This window comes from Salmo salar, chromosome 15 (genome assembly GCF_965601325.2).
Source record: "Salmo salar chromosome 15, fSalSal1, whole genome shotgun sequence".
In the NCBI taxonomy this organism is placed as follows: domain Eukaryota; kingdom Metazoa; phylum Chordata; class Actinopteri; order Salmoniformes; family Salmonidae; genus Salmo; species Salmo salar.
The window spans coordinates 59,505,001-59,525,805 of NC_138305.1; the positions used below are offsets into that span (position 1 = coordinate 59,505,001).

Here is a 20,805-nt window from a genome sequence, read left to right on the forward strand (position 1 = left end):
ACTGGTTTTCTGATCCACGCCTCTACTTTGTTTTTCTTCAGTATTCCCAGTCATTTAAAATCCATAGATTAGGGCCTAATGAATATATTTCAATGGGCTGATTTCCATATTTGAACTCAGTAACGTTTTTGAAATTGTTGCGTGGTGTGTATATTTTGTTCAGTGTACAAGTTCCCCCTCCTTTTCAACCCATCTCTCCACATCTAGGCCTCTGCTTCTAATCTTATCCCCTTTAGTCCTAAAATCCCTTACCTTTCTTCTCTCTAAACATCTCCCCTCTCCCCTTGTTAGCCAGCTGATTTAATCAGTGCTGTGCCTTTTTCCAGTTGCCTAGGCCAATAGTGACAGCGGGGGTAAGTGGTGTGTGTGTGTGTGTGGGGTGGGGCTAGCGGACCCCCTGAGGTAGTGAGCTCCAAGCACACAAAGGCGCAGTAATCCAGCCTGTTAAAGGGGGCTGTGATACGGACCATTAAAGGCACCTCTCCCCACCACCCTCCTTCCCATCACAGCACATCTTTATCCCCCTGTCCCCTCGCTCAGCCTCTTCTCCCTCTCTCTACCCTCTTATTTTGCTGATGAACCCTCTAAGGTACAGAGGAGGAGGGGGAGAGGGGGGGAAAGAAAGAGCAAGGGAGAGCAAGGGAGAGAACGAAACAAGAGAGGACGGGAAGACGAGGCGTCATAGCCATGGCTTTAGGACAGAGTTTATCAGCTGAAGCACAGCATGTGGCCAGGCAGGTGACTACATCAGTGTGCCAACAGTGCGCACACACACCCAACTCTACATACACGCCCCCCCCCCTCCCTGCGCCCCCACCCCGCAGACACACACCTAACCCTGCAGACACACACCTAACCCTGCAGACACACACCTAACCCTGCAGACACACACCTAACCCTGCAGACACACACCTAACCCTGCAGACACACACCTAACCCTGCAGACACACACCTAACCCTGCAGACACACACCTAACCCTGCAGACACACACCGCCCTGTCTCCACGCACAACTATGCACACATGGACCCATCTGTAAACACACTGCCAACTCAATGCGGCTGCGTTCCCTGCATGTTTCAGACCATTAAAGGCAGCTAACAAGGCCACTGACAGGCTGTCTGTGATCCTAAGAATATAAGATTGAACCTGAGAACAGGACCCAGTTATGATCAACATCTCTATCCTGGAACACACACCCTACCAACTCTTCAAAACACACACACCACACACAGCTCCTAGAGCCCAGCCCTTTGAATGTCTGAAATGGAGACCAAGTCACAGCTTATGACGGGGTACAGAAATAGTCACAGCATGGGGTGCGAATGCTTTGAACTGGAGCGCTGATGACTTACATTTAGGTTAGTGTTACATTAGCATATAAAAATGTCTCACCCTGCAGAGCAGGTGGTTATTAGTGTATAAATGTTAGCGTTACTTAACACCAGCCCTTAATCAGTGATGATCCCTTACTGGTAAAGAACATTTCACACTAAACGTGTGATAAGCATTCACCCCACAAAACTTTTAGAATGTTTATAAAAGGGAAAGAGCGAATACATTATGGTCATGTGCTGATATTATGAGATCACTGGACAATGTTGTGATAGCTATATTAAGTGTGATTGACCATCTGGTTTTGCCAGTCTATCGGGTCTTTGTGCATTGCAAGGCCTTTTCGTAGCGTTTAATATGGAGGACTGTGTGCCAGTGTTGATCGCAGCATCAGGAGCAATGCTGAACACTACTCTTCATTGGTGTTAAGAGCTGTGTTGGTGTCAGGAAGGCTGCAGAGGGCTGTGTAGGCTGGTAGAAAACACACAGGTGAGCCTGCCGCTGTAGCCCTGGGATTTAAGTGCAGCAAGTGAGAGTGGCAGAGCGAGATGGGGAGAAAGAGAGGCAGAAAGTCAGAGAAGCGGGGGGGGGGGGGTAACTGGATGCGCCACAGGATCTATCACCACCAGCAATGTTATTAAGCTTTCAAAATCAGCCTTTAAAGAGAGGAACTTTCCCATTTTAATTTTTATGTAATCTTATCTCGTCCGTGTTAAGGATGAAATATAAATGATTCACGCTTCAAGAGAAAATCTACAGAGTTGAAATGAACAGAAAGCAAGAGGGAAGGAGAGGAGTGTAGTGGGTGATTTGCAACTGTTGCAACACGAATTCCAATCTCCAGAAAGGAGTGAAATGCCCGGGAGACACTGCCAAGTCACACGGATTGGGAGCGCAAGGACACACAGAGTTGCGTAACATGTGGCACATCTAAAGTATCACAAGGCTGACACCTCAGAGGGGTCCAGGGTCTGTGTCATGACTAATGTGAATGTGATGGAGGAATCAAATTATGCAGCGCCCTCACTCGCTACTCCCTACAGACTCAAACAGACACACGAGGCTAGCATCCATAGCAGATAAGCACTTCAAGTTAAAGGCCATCGTCAGACCTTCAACATGATGGACTGAAGGGGTGGGATGATGATGTGATGGAAAGCGGGCCATGACCAACAGGTGTTGTGAGGGACATAATGAACAGGTGTCACTAGATACCGACTCAGTGCCAGAGTGCAAATTAAAGGCTATGATGGAAAGATGTGATGGAGACCGGGGCAGGTGGTTGGTCTGGTGATGTGACCTGGACATGATCAACAGGTGTTAAGAAGTTAATCTGGTATGGACGCTAGGCTCATGGTGAGGGGACTTGGGTGTGTCAGGGGCATGGTATGGGGTATAAAAGACGGTTGACACCTTTGGCAAACTTCATCTACAGACAATCTCCTCTCTAAAAATAGAAGAGAAAAAAAGAGAAGTACAGAGCAGTAAAACACTTAGTCTCCTGTGTCTCAGACATAAGTGAAACCGGTTTCTCTCTCTAGCTTGGAAGTTAAATTCTTCCTTTAACTCGAGTACAATATTCACTCCAGTAGTGCTTGGTGAGATTATACTCAACAGCGCAGTGCTTTGGCGGCTGCCTTGCAATGTAGGAGTTTGCTGCTGATTAAGAAAGCGCTGAGAATAGAGCGAGAGGGAGTGACTGACTGCTGGAGTTGTTCTCAGTTCCAGCTGTAACAGACTCACAAGTGGATGAGGTCAGCAATTAGGCCTAGCCCTGTCTACAGCAGGATTTATTTTTATTTTTGGGGGTGTTAATGTTGGACATACGACTGTAAAAACACCAAATCAGCTCCAAGTGATTCAGATCTGTTTGGGCTTCTTGCGGTCAATTAGCAGTCTACAAATTATTTGTAATTATTTTCCAGCCCCCTAACCACCGCTCAAGAAAAAAATCGTCCCGCAGCTGAATCTAGTTGATGATCCCTGGACTATAGCTATCTTTTATCTGGGAAAACTTTGGACAGTCTATTCTCCTCTCATGCTTTTCTCTTCCTCTACTCTCCCTCTTTTTTCTCATCTCCTTCCTTTTCTAATTTTTCTACATCTTCATTTCCTCCCTATTTTTTCCTCTCCCTCTCCTTTCATCTCTGGTCTTGTGTCAAAAGCAAAACCAAACAAGCCTCAGGCAGTTAGGCCCAATCTGACAACTCAAACATAAATGAATGCATGTCCAAAAAAAATGCACTTTCACACAAAAACGCTTTTGACAATGCGGATAAAAGTGTGCATGTGGGGGGCGGCGACATTTGCAGTGTGTGTGTTAGTCACTTACAGAGAGTGGTTTTGGACGGGGGTGTGTGTGTGTGTGTGTGTGTGTGTGTGTGTATCTCGGCGCACACGTTTGTTTTCATGATATGGTGCCGTAACTGGTTGCCGATGTGGATGGAAGCTTTTTCAAAACGACAGGTCTCCAAACGGAAAGCTATTATCACATGCAAATGGTCGCTCTGTCAAGGACATCAGCGGGAATGAGTACAAATGAAAAGGAAGCATCCCAAAAGTTATTTATTTCTATTGACAATCAAAACGCATCGCACCGGCCATTAAGCAGTTTTCTTCCCCTAGCAGGCATTCAGAATAGCCGCCTCCCTCCCTCTCCGGATGGAACCATGCTGTTATTAGTGTTGGAAATGGGCAGACACGACAAACTGAAAATGGGGCCATTTCTGTGGACGGATGGCTCTGAAATGGGAAATCTTGACATGCTGTAATAGTCAGGAAACAGGGGAGAGAGAACTCTTCAGTGTAACAGCCAATGAATGCACACTGGGCATTTGCAGCTGCGTAAAACAAATCTAAGGAAAATTGCCAGGCCAAGTCTTGTAGCCCAGCCCGCGTGTTCTTTGGCAAGGTGGATAGAAATTGAATTGATTCACTGATAGATGATGATTCTACTGCAATCCAGGGCACTTACAGTGCCCTCAGAAAGTATTCACACCCTTGACTTTTTCCCAGGGTTCGAATTACAGGGAAGCTCAGCTCCCCTGAATGAGACATTAGCTCCCATAATTGCAACCAAAGATCTAAATATAGATAAGTGTTAAACAATGTTTTACAGTGGTCAGTGTACTTGGCCATTTGTTTGCCATGTGCCCTTGATAAAATGGCCTTTATTCTAATGCATTAGATTTATCCGTTGATTTATCATGGTTTGCGTTTATCAGTCAGCTGTTTAGAGCGGTCATTGCTTTGTTTTTCAGTCAGGTGTTCTCTGTGTCGTACGTTGCCAGAAGTAGTAGACCAATTATTTATAATTTTCTACCAATATGTGTTGTTTCCTGGATCAGCAGATGATGGTTGCCAATATCACTAGATAACTAGCCTACAGCGATACACCAATGCGCATTAAAAAATGTAAATGACAGAAGCATTTGATTTTGCAAAGGCCTACAATATTTTGGATTTGTGCGCCCATGAGAACTGTTTTCACGGAGAAACATAATGAACTGTTACGTAGGCATAGTCACACTTACAGTGCATTTCTCCAAGGTCCAGGAATTGTACAGGGTTTAAGTTCAATGTTCTAATTCAATTGTTAAATGCTTAATAATTACAAATAACACGATCATAAATGTAATTAATATAAGGAAAGAAAGGTAGTGTTTTATGTCACACGATCTGTGAAGTCTCCAAACATTGAACTCATGAATTATGGACAACTCGAACTATGGTGTAAACATGTTTCGATTAAACTTGTTTTATATTGAATGTAGGCTACCTGTTCTGCAGGTATTCATGTGTGTAAAATTGTCTCTGCCGAGATAGTAGGGCTACCAGCAGTGGTGTAGTGGAGGGTAAACGCAACTAAATGCAGTTTACCCACATTTTCAGAAAAATGCATTTGAAGTATAGGGAACGTTACTTTTTTCCACCGTGACCTACATCCAGAGTTTACCCACTTATTTTTTTTAACACTACATCACTGGCTACCAGTAGGCCTATTTGAAATTCATGGTAATAAGCCTACACATTGTTGCCTAGTCTAGTAAATTGACTGTGTGTGTTAAGGTAACCACCCTGTTTTTCCCGGGACAGTTTCAGCCCCATTTTAGGTGTCCCGACTTTTCAGGCAATAAAAAAAAAGGTCAATTTTGCAGCAAGACTTATCAATTAAATGGAGGCCTAATCAATGGCAATGGCCAAACGTCATTAGGCACACTTTTTGTTGTTTTGTAATGTCTATTCATCAAATGGCGCGAGTGTACATGCATTGCAGTTTGGATTATTTTGGAGTGGACGAACATGCACACAGGTAGCCTACTTTTTTGAAGTGATTTGTTTGACAATCAGATGAAAGCATCATGTGCCACATTAAAAGGTAATACATTTTAACTATTAAATTAGGTCTTTATTATTAGGCCCATAAAAAAGATCTGCTCAGTGATATCGCCAATGTGGACTTTAAAACAGTTTAATGGCTGCTCTAGGAGAAAACTGATCAACAACATAGTTACGCCACAATGCTAACCTAATTGACAGAGTATCAAAGGAAGCCTCATAAAAACATCATGTTTGCATCAAGGCACTGAAGTAATACTGAAAAAAAATGTGTCAAAGCAATTCACTTTTCGTCATGAATACAAAGTGTTATGTTTAGGGCAAATCCAACAACACATTACGGAGTAGCACTCTGCATATTTTCATGTTATTGGTATGCTTGTAATCGTTAAGGACTGGGGAGTTTCTCAGGATAAAAAATTAAAATACTAGAGCAAAACCTGGTTCAATGTGCTTTCCACAAGACACTGGGAGATGAATTCACCTTTCAGCAGGAAAATAACTTAAAACAAGGCCAAATTTACATTGGAGTTGCTTACCGAGAAGACAGGGAATGTTCCTGAGTGGCCGAGTTACAGTTTTGACTTAATCTATGGCAAGACCTGAAAATGGTTGTCTAGCAATGATCAACCACCAATTTGACAGAGCTTGAATACTTTTTTCAAGAATAACTCAAATGTTGCACAATCCAGGTGTGGAAAGCTCTTAGAGACTTACCCAGAAAGACTCACAGCTGTAATCACTACCAAAGGTGATTCTAACATTTATTGACTAAGGGGGTTGAATACTTACCTAATCAAGAGTGTATTTTTTACTTTAGCTCAGCATCAACATGCCTGATTCAACTAACCACCCAGAAGCAGGCTATTAAGTAGAATCAGGTGTGTTGGTGCAGGGCTGCAACAAAAGTCTACACACTATGTAGCTTTCCAGGAGCAGGGTTGAAGAACTCTGCTGGAGCCAAACCATTTCCAGAACCTCAGTGTGAGGACTGAACAAACTAGCAGAATTTTTGCTAATTCCAAATAGGTTTCCAGGTGCCCTGCAATCTAAGTTAAATGTCAGAAGTAATGAGACTACTCCAATCAATGAATTTAAGAGAAGATGAGAGGAGTAGCGGAACTTGCCACACCACTCCTCTCCTAATATCAGGCAGCGAACCAGCCCTACCGACCACTGTGGAGATATCAGCCTTAAACGCACTCTCACCCCGCTCACCGGAAATTCAATTTGTTCTGTCTTTCATCCTGGTGGATGAAAAAGCAATTATTCACAGTGCAGTCTTTTCACAATCTGTTTCTTAAAGATATCTTTTCTTTCTACCGCCTAACAAATAAGACTCCAGATTAGTGCAGTGTGCGTTCACAGGGAGGGAGCGTTCCCACGGTTCGTGGCATCAGCCACCCACGACTCGTGGCTCTACGTCTTTAACGGGAGCGTCGGTCCACCGTGACCAGACCTGTCAATCACTTTGAGAGACGCCACCGTCAGGCGAGAGGAGAGGCGGGAACCACACATCCCTCAATCTCTGCCGCCACCCTGCGGCGATGCTAACAACAGGGAGATAATGATTTGATAGCAGGGAGGGAGAGCGTGACACAGAAACACTTCCTCTACACCCATGTTGCATCTTCCTGTTCTTAACAGGGCCGTTTGGGTGGTTGGTTGGTAGAGAGAAGAGTCCCTGGGAAAAGAGAAAGCACAGCTCCAATTTATACCCGGGGTATTAGGTGGAACCTAAGTGTGACCGTGCAAAGTGCCTGGGAATCGTTTCATACATTTATCCTGTCAATCTGTTCAGAGACCAACTTGACGGAGCGTAGTGTGGAGAGCAAAGAGCGCAGAGCTAGCGCCTCATGTTTGAGTCATGTCCTGGCTGCATTCTTAAAATGGCTGTATGGAAGGAACAACACCTGTTGATTGACTGAAGACGTGGAGATGCCCTGTTGCCTGCTACTTAAATTGGAACCTTCCTCTCGGATGATAGGGATGTAGAGTGTCTCTTGTTGCGCGCGCACACCCACACAGTGAGGGCAGACTGGGGTCTCCAACAGAGCACGAGGAGACGATATTAGGCTGGGGAATCAGGAGCATCCATCTGAAAGGGTAGAGTGACACCAGCAAACCCAGAGAAGGCATGAAGAGCCTGGGGAAGATTAGGGGCCAGTCCCCCCTATCCACTCTTTCTCCTTCCTTTAATGTCATAGTCTACACCACCCCATCATGCTCCTTTACTCTGCCCAAACCTTACTTCCCGCAGCTGCTCAACAGCATTGACTAGGGCCCATTAAAATGACTGGTGATTTTCTCCCATCTTATAGACAGAATTAGTCTCTAATGTTGAGTGCTCTGGGCTTGGGAGCGACAGAACGAAGGGATGAAAGGAGAAAGGGATGGATTAAAGCGGTGTGCAGGGAAGCATTGGAGATGAGCGTGTAGTGTGGCTGGGATTAGGAAGGGGACATTGCCAGTTATAATGCAGCTAGGAAATGACTGGAGGGATGGCACTGCTTAAAATGGTCTCATTGAAGATAACATGAATGGATGAATTCACAAGACAGTAAGCTGTGGAAGGGCATTGTGCTTAAAATACAACACACAACCACTATTACCCAACTCATTACTTTCATACTCGGGGATATGTTCAGCATTACTTAGAGGTAACACACACACACACACACACACACACACACACACACACACACTACATACATACATACACACACACACACCATCCCTTACCGTGAGTCGCTGTTGATCGACCACTAGTGTAGGTGGTGGAGTGATCTGTGGAGGCTCCTCTGTCCCTTCAGTTGATGCCTTTGACTGCTCTGATTGTCTCATTCTGCACTTCCTCCCCTTGGACCAGCCTGGAACAGGAAGAGAGAACAGGTAAACGATACAGCCCACCTACAATCTCACCTTTGACCTATATGTTAATCACCATCATTTATCCAGTTATTAGAACCTAATGAACCATAGCATATCCATACGCCAAGGCTTGTTTGGATGAAAGCAAAGGCCTGACAATCAAAGATGAGAATAGCTGCCCCTCTACATTCATAGCCTGTGATCTGTTGGCTTATAGTTTACTGCTACCAGCATTCGTGGTAATACACTGTCTGTAGGATCCAAAAAAGCCACAATAGAGGAAGCAGAAATCTCCCCCGGCCACCTCTACTACCCCAGGCCACCCAAATCACCAAGTAGCTCCAGACTTTCAGCTGGCCCCTGATAATCCACAGCCCTGAGTCGTTAATCACACACACAGGCCTATTGGCTTGTCCCAGAAACCACACACACGTACTGTAAAGTTGTATTGTTTGTGTACGTACGCATGCAGGCACAAACTCATGTGCACACACACACACGCTGTCAAACTCACAGGCCTATCGGCTTGTCCCAGACACTACACGCCACTAAATGAACAGCCAAGGGTTAAAGACCAAAGAAAAAATGATGCGAGAAAAAAGCCAACCTTGTGAAATTCTTTGCAGTAAAAACTGTTTTTGAGAATAAATCTTAAGAGTGGTCTTGGATAGTCTACAAAGGTACAGGACCTCAGACTTTTGAGGGTTTCATTGAAATATGCTGTCTGAGTAGACTAAAGGATAGTATTTCATATTTCACATGCCATATGTCTTGGATAATTCACGCCCTGTCGTTTTACAAGCAAACCCAGTGTAAATCAAATATCTTGGATGACAATCAACAAAATTATTATATTTCGGTTCTTTTACAGTAAATGAAAAAGTAATGCGAGGTTAGGCTGACTGTTAAAATCTGTGTGACGTGTTTCTGTCTGGTGCTCTCGGAGAAAGATCAGAACTTGCCATCTGTACTCAGAGTAACTCAAATTAACCCATTGACATGATGCATTATTTAAAAGTCTGACTTAGACATGCATATATCAAGTCAGGATTCTTCCCCAAGACAGCAATGAGTGTGGTGGTGCACTAGGAATAGGTCAAAGTTAACCACAGATAACCCCTCAGTACCTTCTCTGTCCTGCTCCTCCTTGCCCGTCTCCGTGTCTCCTGTCCTCCCGTCCTCCTCCTGAGTTCCTCTGCTCACTGCAGACGCCGACACGTCTTCCTCTTCCCCTGACGCTTCACCTTCGACCGCTGTAGGCCCCTCTGTCTCAGAGCACTTGAGGGCCTGGGAATCCAGGCTGTCCATGGACTCATTCCCGTTCACACACTCCCGAGGGACATGGGGTGCTGTGGCCGGCGTGGGGGCTGACGACTGCTGCTCAGTCCTGGACTGGACTTCGTCGTCTTTAGGCTGGAACTTCTCAACATCCATGGGCTGGAAACCTTCCTCCTTAGGCTTGGCTTGGGGGTTCTCGCTTTTGGCTTGGGAACCCTCATCTTTAGATTGGAGCGCTTCATCTTTAGATGACGACCCTTCATCTTTAGACTGGATCGCCTGGGCTTGAGGCTCCTTGTTTTTACAATAAGACACACTTTTAGACTGGGGGTCTTTGTCTGTGGATGTAGATTTGGCTTTGTCGTCTGTAGCTGGTGTCTCGTCCTCCTTGGGCCCTATCCCTGTGTTGCTCTCCCCTTGGGTGTCTGTTATCTGGCCCCTAGGGGCCTCATTGGAGCTCTCTTCCTCCGTGGAGATGCCATATGTGTGAGGGTGTGTGTGGTGTCCGTTGGGCTGAGGGTCCATGGTGTCACAGGAAGACTCTTCGTCCTGAGTCAGACAGGAGTCGCTGGGTACCTCCGTTTCCAGCTTAAGCTCCGCACCTTCATCCTCCTCTTCCTCCGTTCCCTTCTTGTAGTTCTTCTTCTTCCTAATGATGCCCCGCCCCCAAGATGGCCGCCGACGTGCTTTCCTTTTTATGTGATCTGGAAGCAGAGAGGAGAAGAAAAAAAAAACATTTGGTAAGTTCAGTCACATGGAACACAGACCTTATGTTAGTACAACCACACCAGGCTCTACTACACGGGTTCTGCTCGCACACACCAGTCTCAATTACACGAGAGAGCTACAAGGGGTGCAGGCTTTTGTTCCAGACCTGGTCTAACACACTTGATTCAATTAGTAGTCTAAATAGAAGACCATGATAAGTTGATGTGAAGACACACACACAGAATCCTTACAAATGGGCCTTCATTAAGTGGTAATTCACTGGAGTGACATGAACGTGGACCAACTAACAACAAGCAATTGAGTTGACCTGTTAATGCTCCCTGCCAGGTCTTAAATGCTAGGGCGGCATCAGATGTCCACTCCATTGCAGTGGTTTGTGTGTGTGGCCTGTGTTCCACACGGCACAGGAAGGCAAGGTTAGTGTGCCCCACAGAGGGAGGCTGTCTGGGAGTAATTGCTAGGTGGATGAGGCAGGCTACTGAACAGACAGACAGAGAGCGAGACAGACAGAGAGACAGAGAGCGAGACAGACGAGAGCTCAAACCTCTAATTGAAAACAATTGAAAGCAGCCCCAGATGTGCCCCATATCTCAGCGCCAAACTGGATTTGCCCACTATTCCCTCTCATGGGGGGATTTCCTATTACTATCCAGTTAAAAGGTCTGGCATAATGGAGTTGCCACCCCTCCCTCACTATGGTGCAGAGGTCCTGGTGGAAATTACAGTATTTCTGGTGTGAGATGTTGACAGTATTTCACTCTGTGGTTGTAATCAGAGAGCACTGCCAGAGAAAGAGAGCAGCAAAGAGAGAGGAAGAGATGAGATGAAACAAAGGGAAAAGGAAAGGCGAGCAGGGCTATTGCTGCAGGGACATGACTGATGGTAGGATAGGGGGGGAAGAGAGCAGAAGTATGCCATCTGAGAAAGTGCAGTAAAAGTGTCACAGGGCGCTAGCAAGAGTGCCTGACGCAGTGAAACTTCAGCAGGGTCAGATTCCACACGCTGTCTGTTTCAAACCGCAGCCACAGGGTGCGTGCCAGGCCAACAGTGTGTGTGCGCATGGCGATGAGGGTGCGTGTGAGTGTAATGTATCAGCCTCCCTGCCCAGACAAGCGTTTGAACCTGGCCATGAGTGGACTAGGCCTGGGCCTGTCAGTTCAGTCAAAGCCTCCCACATAAACCCATGGTGAGTCTGGTATCAAAGGCATCACAAGGCCTTTATAGAGGGAGATCCTCCAACAGTCACATGAGACACATGCTAGCTTCCTCATGATTCTGTCTATCCTAATGTTCAGAAGACATTAATCTTCTCAGTTTCTGAACTGTGCCCCATCACTTAACCCTTCACACTCGTACACTGGTTGAAAATGACAGATTAGGGAACTAATAACAGCCTGAAATGGAACACAGTGGCTGTACAGTAACATGCTATAAATTACGTCAGTGCTCAGGCCTGTACGGGTTTGGAATGACAGCAATTCTGAACTTGAGCACTGCACGTGACAAGTCGCCGCTCCCATTTTTTTATTTGACCTTTATTTAACTAGTTAAGTCAGTTAAGAACAAATTCTTATTTTCAATGACGGCCTAGGAACAGTGGGTTAACTGCCTTGTTCAGGGTCAGAACGACAGATTTTTACCATGTCAGCGCGGGGATTTGATCTTGCAACCTTTTGGTTACTAGTCCAACGCTCTAACCACTAGGCTACCTGCTGCACCAATTGGGCAACTTTTGCTAATTTTTGGTTGTCTGAGCGAGGGAAATGCTGAAAATTGAGTACGGTACATTCAGAAAGTATTCAGACCCCTTAACTTTCTCCATATTTTGTTACATTACAGCCTAAATTGTATTTTTTAACTTATCAATCCACACACAATACCACATAATGACAAAGCAAAAATCAGGTTTAAAAGTTTTGGGAAATGTATTAAAAATAAAAAACGGAAATATCACCTTTACATAAGTATTCAGACCCTTTACTCAGTACTTTGTTGAAGCACCTTTGGCAGTGATTACAGCCTGGAGTCTTCTTGGAAATGATGCTACAAGCTTGGCACACCTGTATTTGAGGAGTTTCTCCCATTCTTCTCTGCAGATCCTCTCAAGCTCCGTCAAGTTGGATGGGGAGCATTGCTGCAAAGCTATTTTATGGTCTCTCCAGAGATGTTCAAGTTGGGTTCAAGTCCGGGCTCTGGCTGGGCCACTCCTGCGTTGTCTTGACTGTGTGCTTAGGGTCGTTGTCCCGTTGGAAGGTGTATCTTTGCCCCAGTGAGGTCCTGAGTACTATGGAGCAGGGTTTCCTCAAGGATCTATGTACTTTGCTTCGTTCATCTTTGCCTCAATCCTGACTGCCGTCACCATGCTTCACTGTAGGGATGGTGCCAGGTTTCCTCCAGAAGTGACGCTTGGCTTTCTTCCAAAGAGTTCCATCTTGGTTTCATCAGAATAGAAAATCTTGTTTCTCATGATCGGAGAGTCCTTTAGGCGCCTTTTGGCAAACTCCAAGCAGGCTGTCATGTGCCTTTTACTGAGGAGTGGCTTCCGTCTGGCCACTCTACCATTAAGGCTGATTGCAGCAGTCTACCAGAGATGGTTGTCCTTCTGGAAGGTTCTCCCATCTCAACAGAGGAACTCTGGAGCTCTGTCAGAGTGACAATTGGGTTCTTGGTCACCTTCCTGACCAAAGGCCTTCTCCCCTGACTCTCTAGGAAGAGTATTGGTGGTTCTAAACTTGTTCCATTTAAGAAAGATGGAGGACACTGGGTTCTTGGGGACCTTCAATGCTGCAGACATTTGTTGGTAGCCTTCCCCAGATCTGTGCCATGACACAATCCTGTCTCGGAGCACTACGGACAATTCCTTTGACCTCATGGCTTGGTTTTTGCTCTGACATGCACTGTCAATTGTGGGACCTTAGACAGGTGTGTGTCTTTCCAAATCATGTCCAATATAATTTACCACAGGTGGACTACAATCAAGTTGTAGAAACATCAAGGTTGCTCATTGGAAACAGGACGCACCTGAGCTCAATTCCGAGTCTCATAACAAAAGGGTCTGAATATGTAAATAATGTTTTTTATTTTTAGTAAGTTTGCAAAAAAAATCTAAAAACCTGTTTACACTTTGTCATTATGTATCATTGTGTAGAGATTGATGAGGATTAAAAAATACATTTTAGAATAAGGCCTTAACTTAACAAAATGGGGAAAAAGTGAAGAGGTCTGAATACTTTGGTCTGATGTGTATGAGGAAGTGAATCCAGATACAGCACTGGAAGTATTTGTAAAAACTATTCATGCCAATTGTTGACAAGTATGCACCTTTAAATTAACTGAGAACTTTTATCACCCCTGGGTTGATGAATAAAACAATTGTATGGTTGGTGGAAAAGTAGTGAGGCTGCTCAGCTGACATACTGTAAATTGAGAAATTGTAACTAAACTTAAAAAGAATACATTATACTACCAAACCAAGATAAATGACATAAAACACAATGGAAAAAGACTTGAGTACCTTAAATTATATCATGGACAGTAAACCCAATTCATCTATCATTCATTGAAGTTGTCCCTTACAACAAAACCTTTTGATATTGCCAATGACAATTGCATTAGTCAAGTGGAAAAACTCAGAAGTGAACCATCATATTTTTTTTAATAAAACATCTAATAATGTAAGAGAAGGATTACTGTTTTGAATTTGGTAAAGTTGATGTGAGAGAGGTGGGAAAACTATTGCTATCCATCAATAATGATAAGCCACCAGGCTGTAGGTCGACCGAGATGATAAGCCACCAGGCTTCCCATCAAGACAACCTTGATGGGAATCTATTGAGAATGGTACAAGACTGTATTGCCACTAGCCTATTTGCTATATCTTTAACCAAAGCCTAAATGAGTGGGTGTGTAACTGCAGGTGTGGAAGGAAGCTAAAGTAATTCCACTGCCTAAAAATAGTAAAGCACCCTTTGTTGGCTCTAATAGCCGCCTAAATCAGTTTGGTGGCTGTTCTTAGTAAATTGATTGAGAAAATTGTATTTGAATAAATACAATGTTATTTTTTTCCAGAGAACAAGTTAACTACTGACTTTCAGCATGCATATAGAGAAGGGCACTCAACTTCTACTGCACTGACTCAGTTGACAGATGATTGGTTAAAATAAAATGATACTGTATTTGGAGCTGTATTGTTAGATTTAAGTGCAGCCTGTAGTTATTGATCATAAATTGTTATTGAAGAAACTCACTTGCTATGGCTTTACAGCACCTGCAATCACATCATTGGAGAGTTATTTATCCAATAGAACCCAGAGAGTGTTCTGCTAAGCAAGCTGCTACATCATCAGATATGTACAGTGCGGTGTCCCTCAGGGCAGTTACCTTGGGCCATTACTCTTTTCACAAGTGATTTGCCACTGGTCTTACACAAAGCACCCAAAGTCAGTGAGCTCACTGAAATTCTAAATAAGAAGTTAGTCAGTATGAGAATGGGTGATTAATATTGTGCTATTAAAGACATCTAAAACTAAAAGCATTGTATTTGGTTCAAAACATTCTCTAAGACCTAAACCTCAGCTGGAGTTGTGCATAATGGGTGTGACCATTGAGCAAGTTGAGGAAGCTAAACTCCTAGGTATAACTTTGGATGGTCAATTATCATGGTCAAGTCATATTGACAAAGTTATTATGAAAAAGGGACGGGGTGTCTCTTATAAAAATATTTTCTGTGTTTTTGACACAAATCAAACTGTACTAGTTAAGGGTCTTGTCCAATCTTTATTACTGTCCAGTTAGGGCCAACTGCAGCATATAAAGACCTAGCAAAGCTGCAGCAGGCTCAAAATAGCACAGCACGCCTTGCCCTTAACTGCAAATATAGAACTAATATCAAAAACCTGCATGCCAGTCTTTTCTGGTTGACAAGAGATGCGTCACTTCTAGTTTCCATGATAAATATTACTGTGATGAAAATTCCAGATTGTCTGCATAATCAAATAGCATTCAGCTCAGATATCCATACATAGCCCACAAGACATGCCACTAGGGGTCTCTTCACAGTCCCCAAGTCCAAAATGAATTCACAGCAACGCACTATTATACAGAGCCATGATCGCATGGCACTCCCATCTCCAATTCCTCAAGCAAACCAAAAAATTACCTTAAAATATAGATTAAACATCTCATGGAATGGCAGGGACTGTTAGGGGACCTAAAAACACAAGCTAACACAGAAATGTTTTTGTTGTATTGTATGTATTATTTTGTTGTATTGTTTGTATATTGTTGCATTTTAAAAATGTGTGCGAATGTCCTTGTCTATCAGTGTTTTGTTAGTTGTCATGTTGTGTGTTTTTTTTTGTGGGCCCCAGGAAGAGTAGCTGATGCCTATGCTATATCTTTAACCAAAGCCTAAATGAGTGGGTGTGTGTCTGCAGGTGTGGAAGGAAGCTAAAGTAATTCCACTAAAAAGCTAAATTGGGATCCAAATAAACAAACTCACACTACACCCGTAGATGTAGGCCGTCATTGTAAAATAAGAATTTGTTCTTAACTGACTTGCTTAGTTTAATAAAGGTTAAATAAAAACTAAAAATGAAAGAGTTGTTTGTCAAGGTAGGTGTAGGCAAGGTAACCAAACTAACCACATATCCAGCCAAACAACAAAACCATTTAGTTGAGTGGTCAATTTTCTGGTCTACAGGCTGTAGGTCGACCGAGATTTCTTTAGCCAAGCAGTCGCAATTTATAAAAAAATGTCATGGTGCAAAAGACGCCTGTCTTGGTAGTCTAATCCATTGCTGAGGCCACGGGAATGGCACAGTCGATCAATCTAAGACGTGATAGTGAAATTGTATATGGTTATATTATGTAAAAATAATAATGCAACACTAATAAAACTATTAATGCGCCTTCTCTCGCGTTGGATACGGTCGCTGTCCGCAGTTCTGAAACAATCTTCAGTGCGCAGTCGAATTGGCACCTTTCCATTTGTTGCTATGTGCATAATAGAAAAGTTAACCAGCATATTGGGATTGATAATGCGGCGGAGGCATCAGCAGAGACAAGGAAACAGCCCTTAGCCTAATTGTCTAAGAATATTGAGGAGAGGGGAAACCAACTTAATTAGGTCTATAATCAATAGCCTAACTGTTAAATGTGTACAACTCATCCATATACTAAAAGGTCAACCTTTTTCAAACATCTACTCATTCAAGGGTTTTTCTTCATTTTTACTATTTTCTACATTTTAGAATAATAGAAGACATCAAAACTATGAAATAGTGTTAAAGGGGTTAAACAAATCAAAATATATTTTATACATTTGAAATTCTTCATAATAGCCACCCTTTGCCTTGACAGATTTGTACACTTGGGATTCTCTCAACCAGCTTCATGAGGTAGTCACCTGGAATTAGGGCTGGGCGGTATGACGATATATATCGTGTGACGATAGGGCACAATATGAAACGATAGACTTATTTCATTGTGTCGCAAATCCCACTCTTTACGGCAATAGTTTTCGTCAATTGGACGACGCGTTACGTGCCGTGTGGAAGGAAATTTGCAACACAAACAAACATGGAAGAGAGTGAAAATGACACAGAGCACGGAGACATGGAGCTCGTACCTAAAAAAAGGGGCAACTTCGGTCGCATGGATGTGGTTTGGGTATGAAAAGTCTGACACGGACAAGAAAACCGTCCACTACAAAATATGCCGCAGGCCGGTCCCGACAACAAGCTCAAACGCCACTAACCTCTTTTACCACCTACACAAGAATCATGTGAAACAGTACGGAGAGATTACGGATCAGACTCAAAAAAGTACAGTCGAGTGCTCAAAACAAACCCCCGACTCCGACGTTGCAAGAGGCTTTTGCCCGCGGCACACCATATGGCAAAGAATCACGAAGATGGAAGGAGATAACAGCTGCCGTTACAACTTACATCTGCAAAGACGGCCCCGTTTTTTACACGGTCGAGAAATGGGGGTTTCGTGAGTTGGTGCTAACACTCGACCCAAGGTACCAAATGCAAATTGATATGTCACACTTATTAATGCCAAAATAACATGCAAAACAGGCAAGCCCCCAAATAAAATAAGTAAATACAATTTTAGGCCTATATTTATTTTGTTTGCTACTATAGTTGAAGTGTTTTCCATTTATCTTTTCAGATGTTATACGTTCATATTTTATTACATGCTTAATTGAAAACTTGCACAGGTTCTAAATAAAATATCAGTAAGAAACCTTTTTATTTGTTTGAGTATAATTCAAAATGTAATAATAATAAATAGGCCTTTACATGGTCATTTTATATAAACTATTTATTCATTGAATTTACAGAATGTGCTATATCGGGATGTATCGTTATCGGGATATGAGATTTTGGCCATATCGCCCAGCCCTACCTGGAATGTATTTCAATTAACAGGTGTGCCGTGTTAAAAGTTAATTTGTGGATTTCCTTTCCTTCTTAATGCGTTTGAGCCAATTAGTTGTGTTGTGACAAGGTAGGAGGGTATACAGAAGATAGCCCTCTGTGGTAAAAGACCAAGTCCATATTATGGCAAGAACAGCTCAAATAAGCAGAGAGAAACGACAGTCCATCATTACTTTAAGACATGAAGGTCAGTCAACACAGGAAATGTCAAGAACTTTGAAAGTTTCTTCAAGTGCAGTCACAAAAACCATCAAGCGCTATGATGAAACTGGCTCATGAGGACCGCCACAGGAATGGAAGACCCAGAATTACCTCAACAGCAGAGGATAAGTTCATTAGAGTTACCAGCCTCAGAAATTGCAACCCAAATAAATGCTTCAGAGATGAAGTAACAGACGTCAACTGTTCAGAGGAGACTGTGAATCAGGCTATGGTTGAATTGCTGCAAAGAAACCACTACTAAAAGGACACCAATAAGAAGAGACTTGCTTGGACCAAGAAACACGCGCAATTGACATTAGACCGGTGGAAATTTGTCCTTTGGTCTGGAGTCCAAATCTGATATTTTTGGTTCAAACCACCGTGTCTTTGTGAGTGCTCAGCATATGTGGGAACTCCTTCAAGACTGTTGGAAAAGCATTCCTCATGAAGCTGGTTGAGAGAATGCCAAGAGTGTGCCAAGTTCTCATCAAGGCAAAGGGTGGCTACTTTGAAGAATTTATAATATAAAATATGTTTTGATTTGTTTAACGCTGTTTTGGTTACATGATTCCATGTGTGTTATTTCATAGTTATGTCTTCACTATTATTCTACAATGTAGAAAATAGTAAAAATAAATGAAAAACCCTTGAATGAGTAGGTGTTCGAAAAATTGTGACCAGTAGTGTACATCTACAGAAAAAAGACAGATCTTGGTTCTGTTGCCTGTTTGTTTAATAGCCTACTGATTCCGTGAGCACCGAGCCTCATGCAACGGCAAAATGTCAGATAAAGCAATTTCACAGGTTGGTGTGTTTTTAATCTTTGCTATGCTGTAATAAAAGGCGTACATTTTTTTTGTTAGAACAGACTGGTATTAATTTGTTTTGTGTTAACAATATTTTTCTGCCCGTTTGGAACAGTGTAATCTAACAGCACCTGTTTGTCACACAACACGCATGCAACTCACTCCTATAGCCTCCTTTTTCTTGATATTATTATTATAATTATTATCATAATAAATACTGTTGTTATCATTAGTAGGCTTTGTGTAACCACTTTTTAACCACCATCGAGCTGTAGGCCTAAGAGGGCATCCTGTTTAGTCTTACTACCATAACTTACTTAGGCCTACAGTATATTTCAATATAAACTCAGGGAAAAAAAAGAATTCGTTAACACCCAAATAACTTCACAGATCTTCATTGTAAAGGGATTAAACACTTTCCCATGCTTGTTCAATGAACCATAAACAATTAATGAACATGCACCTGTGGAACGTTCGTTAAGACACTAACAGCTTACAGACGGTAGGCAATTAAGGTCACAGTTATGAAAACTTAGGACACTAAAGAGGCCTTTCTACTGACTCTGAAAAATACCAAATGAAAGCTGCCCAGGGTCCCTGCTCATCTATGTGAATGTGCCTTAGGCATGCTGCAAGGAGGCATGAGGACTGCAGATGTGGCCAGAGCAATAAATTGCAATGTCTGTACTGTGAGACACCTAAGACAGCGCTACAGTGAGACAGCTGATTGTCCTCGCAGTGGCAGACCACGTGTAACACCTGCACAGGATCAATACATCCGAACATCACACCTGCGGGACATGTACAGGATGACAACTGCATGATTTACACCAGGAACGCACAGTATATCAGTGCTCAGACTGTCTGCAATAGGCTGAGAGAGAATGGACTGAGGGCTTGTATGACTGACGGCAGGTCCTCACCAGACATCACCGGCAACGTCGCCTATGGGTACAAACCCACCGTCGCTGGACCAGACAGGACTGGCAAAAAGTGCTCTTCACTGACGAGTTGCGATTTTGTCTCACCAGGGGTGATGGTCAGATCAGTGTTTATCATCGAAGAAATGAGCGTTACTCAGAGGTCTGTACTCTGGAGCGGGATCGATTTGGAGGTTGAGGGTCTGTCATGGTCTGGGGCGGTGTGTCACAGCATCATCGGACTGAGCTTGTTGTCATAGCAGGCAATCTCAACGCTGTGCGTTACAGGAAAGACATCCTCCTCCCTCATGTGGTACCCTTCCTGCAGGCTCATCCTGACATGACCCTCCAGCATGACAATGCCACCAGCCATACTGCTCGTTCTGTGCGTGATTTCCTGCAACACAGGAATGTCATTGTTCTGCCATGGCCAGCGAAGAGCCCGGATCTCAATCCCATTGAGCACGCCTGGGACCTGTTGGATCGGAGAGTGAGGGCTAGGGCCATTCCTCCCAGAAATGTCTGGGAACTTGCAGGTGCCTTGGTGGAAGAGTGGGGTAACATCTCACAGCAAGAACTGGCAAATCTGGTGCAGTCCTTGAGGAGGAGATGCACTGCAGTACTTAATGCAGCTGGGGGTCACAACAGATACTGACTGTTACTTTTGATTTTGACCCCCCCTTTGTTCAGGGGCACATTATTCCATTTCTGGTAGTCACATTTCTGTGGAACTTGTTCAGTTTATGTCTCAGTTGTTTAATCTTATGTACATACAAATATTTACACATGTTAAGTTTGCTGAAAATAAACGCAGTTCACAGTGAGGACGTTTCTTTTTTTATATGCTACTGTATCAATCATTAATTTGTTCATGCCATCACAC

The 20,805-nt window shown here is 43.4% G+C and overlaps 1 protein-coding gene across 2 annotated transcripts in view; it reads right to left on the minus strand.

Annotated features, from left to right (window-relative positions):
- Positions 1-20,805, minus strand: part of LOC106571770 (ATPase family AAA domain-containing protein 2B) — a 154,022-nt gene that overhangs the window by 30,861 nt on the left and 102,356 nt on the right. The window contains exons 25-27 of one of the 2 annotated variants that reach the window (XM_082961920.1): positions 9,671-10,525; positions 8,415-8,542; positions 822-7,770 (exon numbers count right to left, since the gene is read on the minus strand). In XM_082961920.1, the coding sequence (XP_082818046.1) occupies positions 7,744-7,770; positions 8,415-8,542; positions 9,671-10,525 (1,010 nt within the window). In that variant the 3' untranslated portion in view covers positions 822-7,743. Of the gene's footprint in view, positions 1-821; positions 7,771-8,414; positions 8,543-9,670; positions 10,526-20,805 lie in introns of those variants that run through there. The other variant, XM_082961919.1, reaches the window with a different exon arrangement.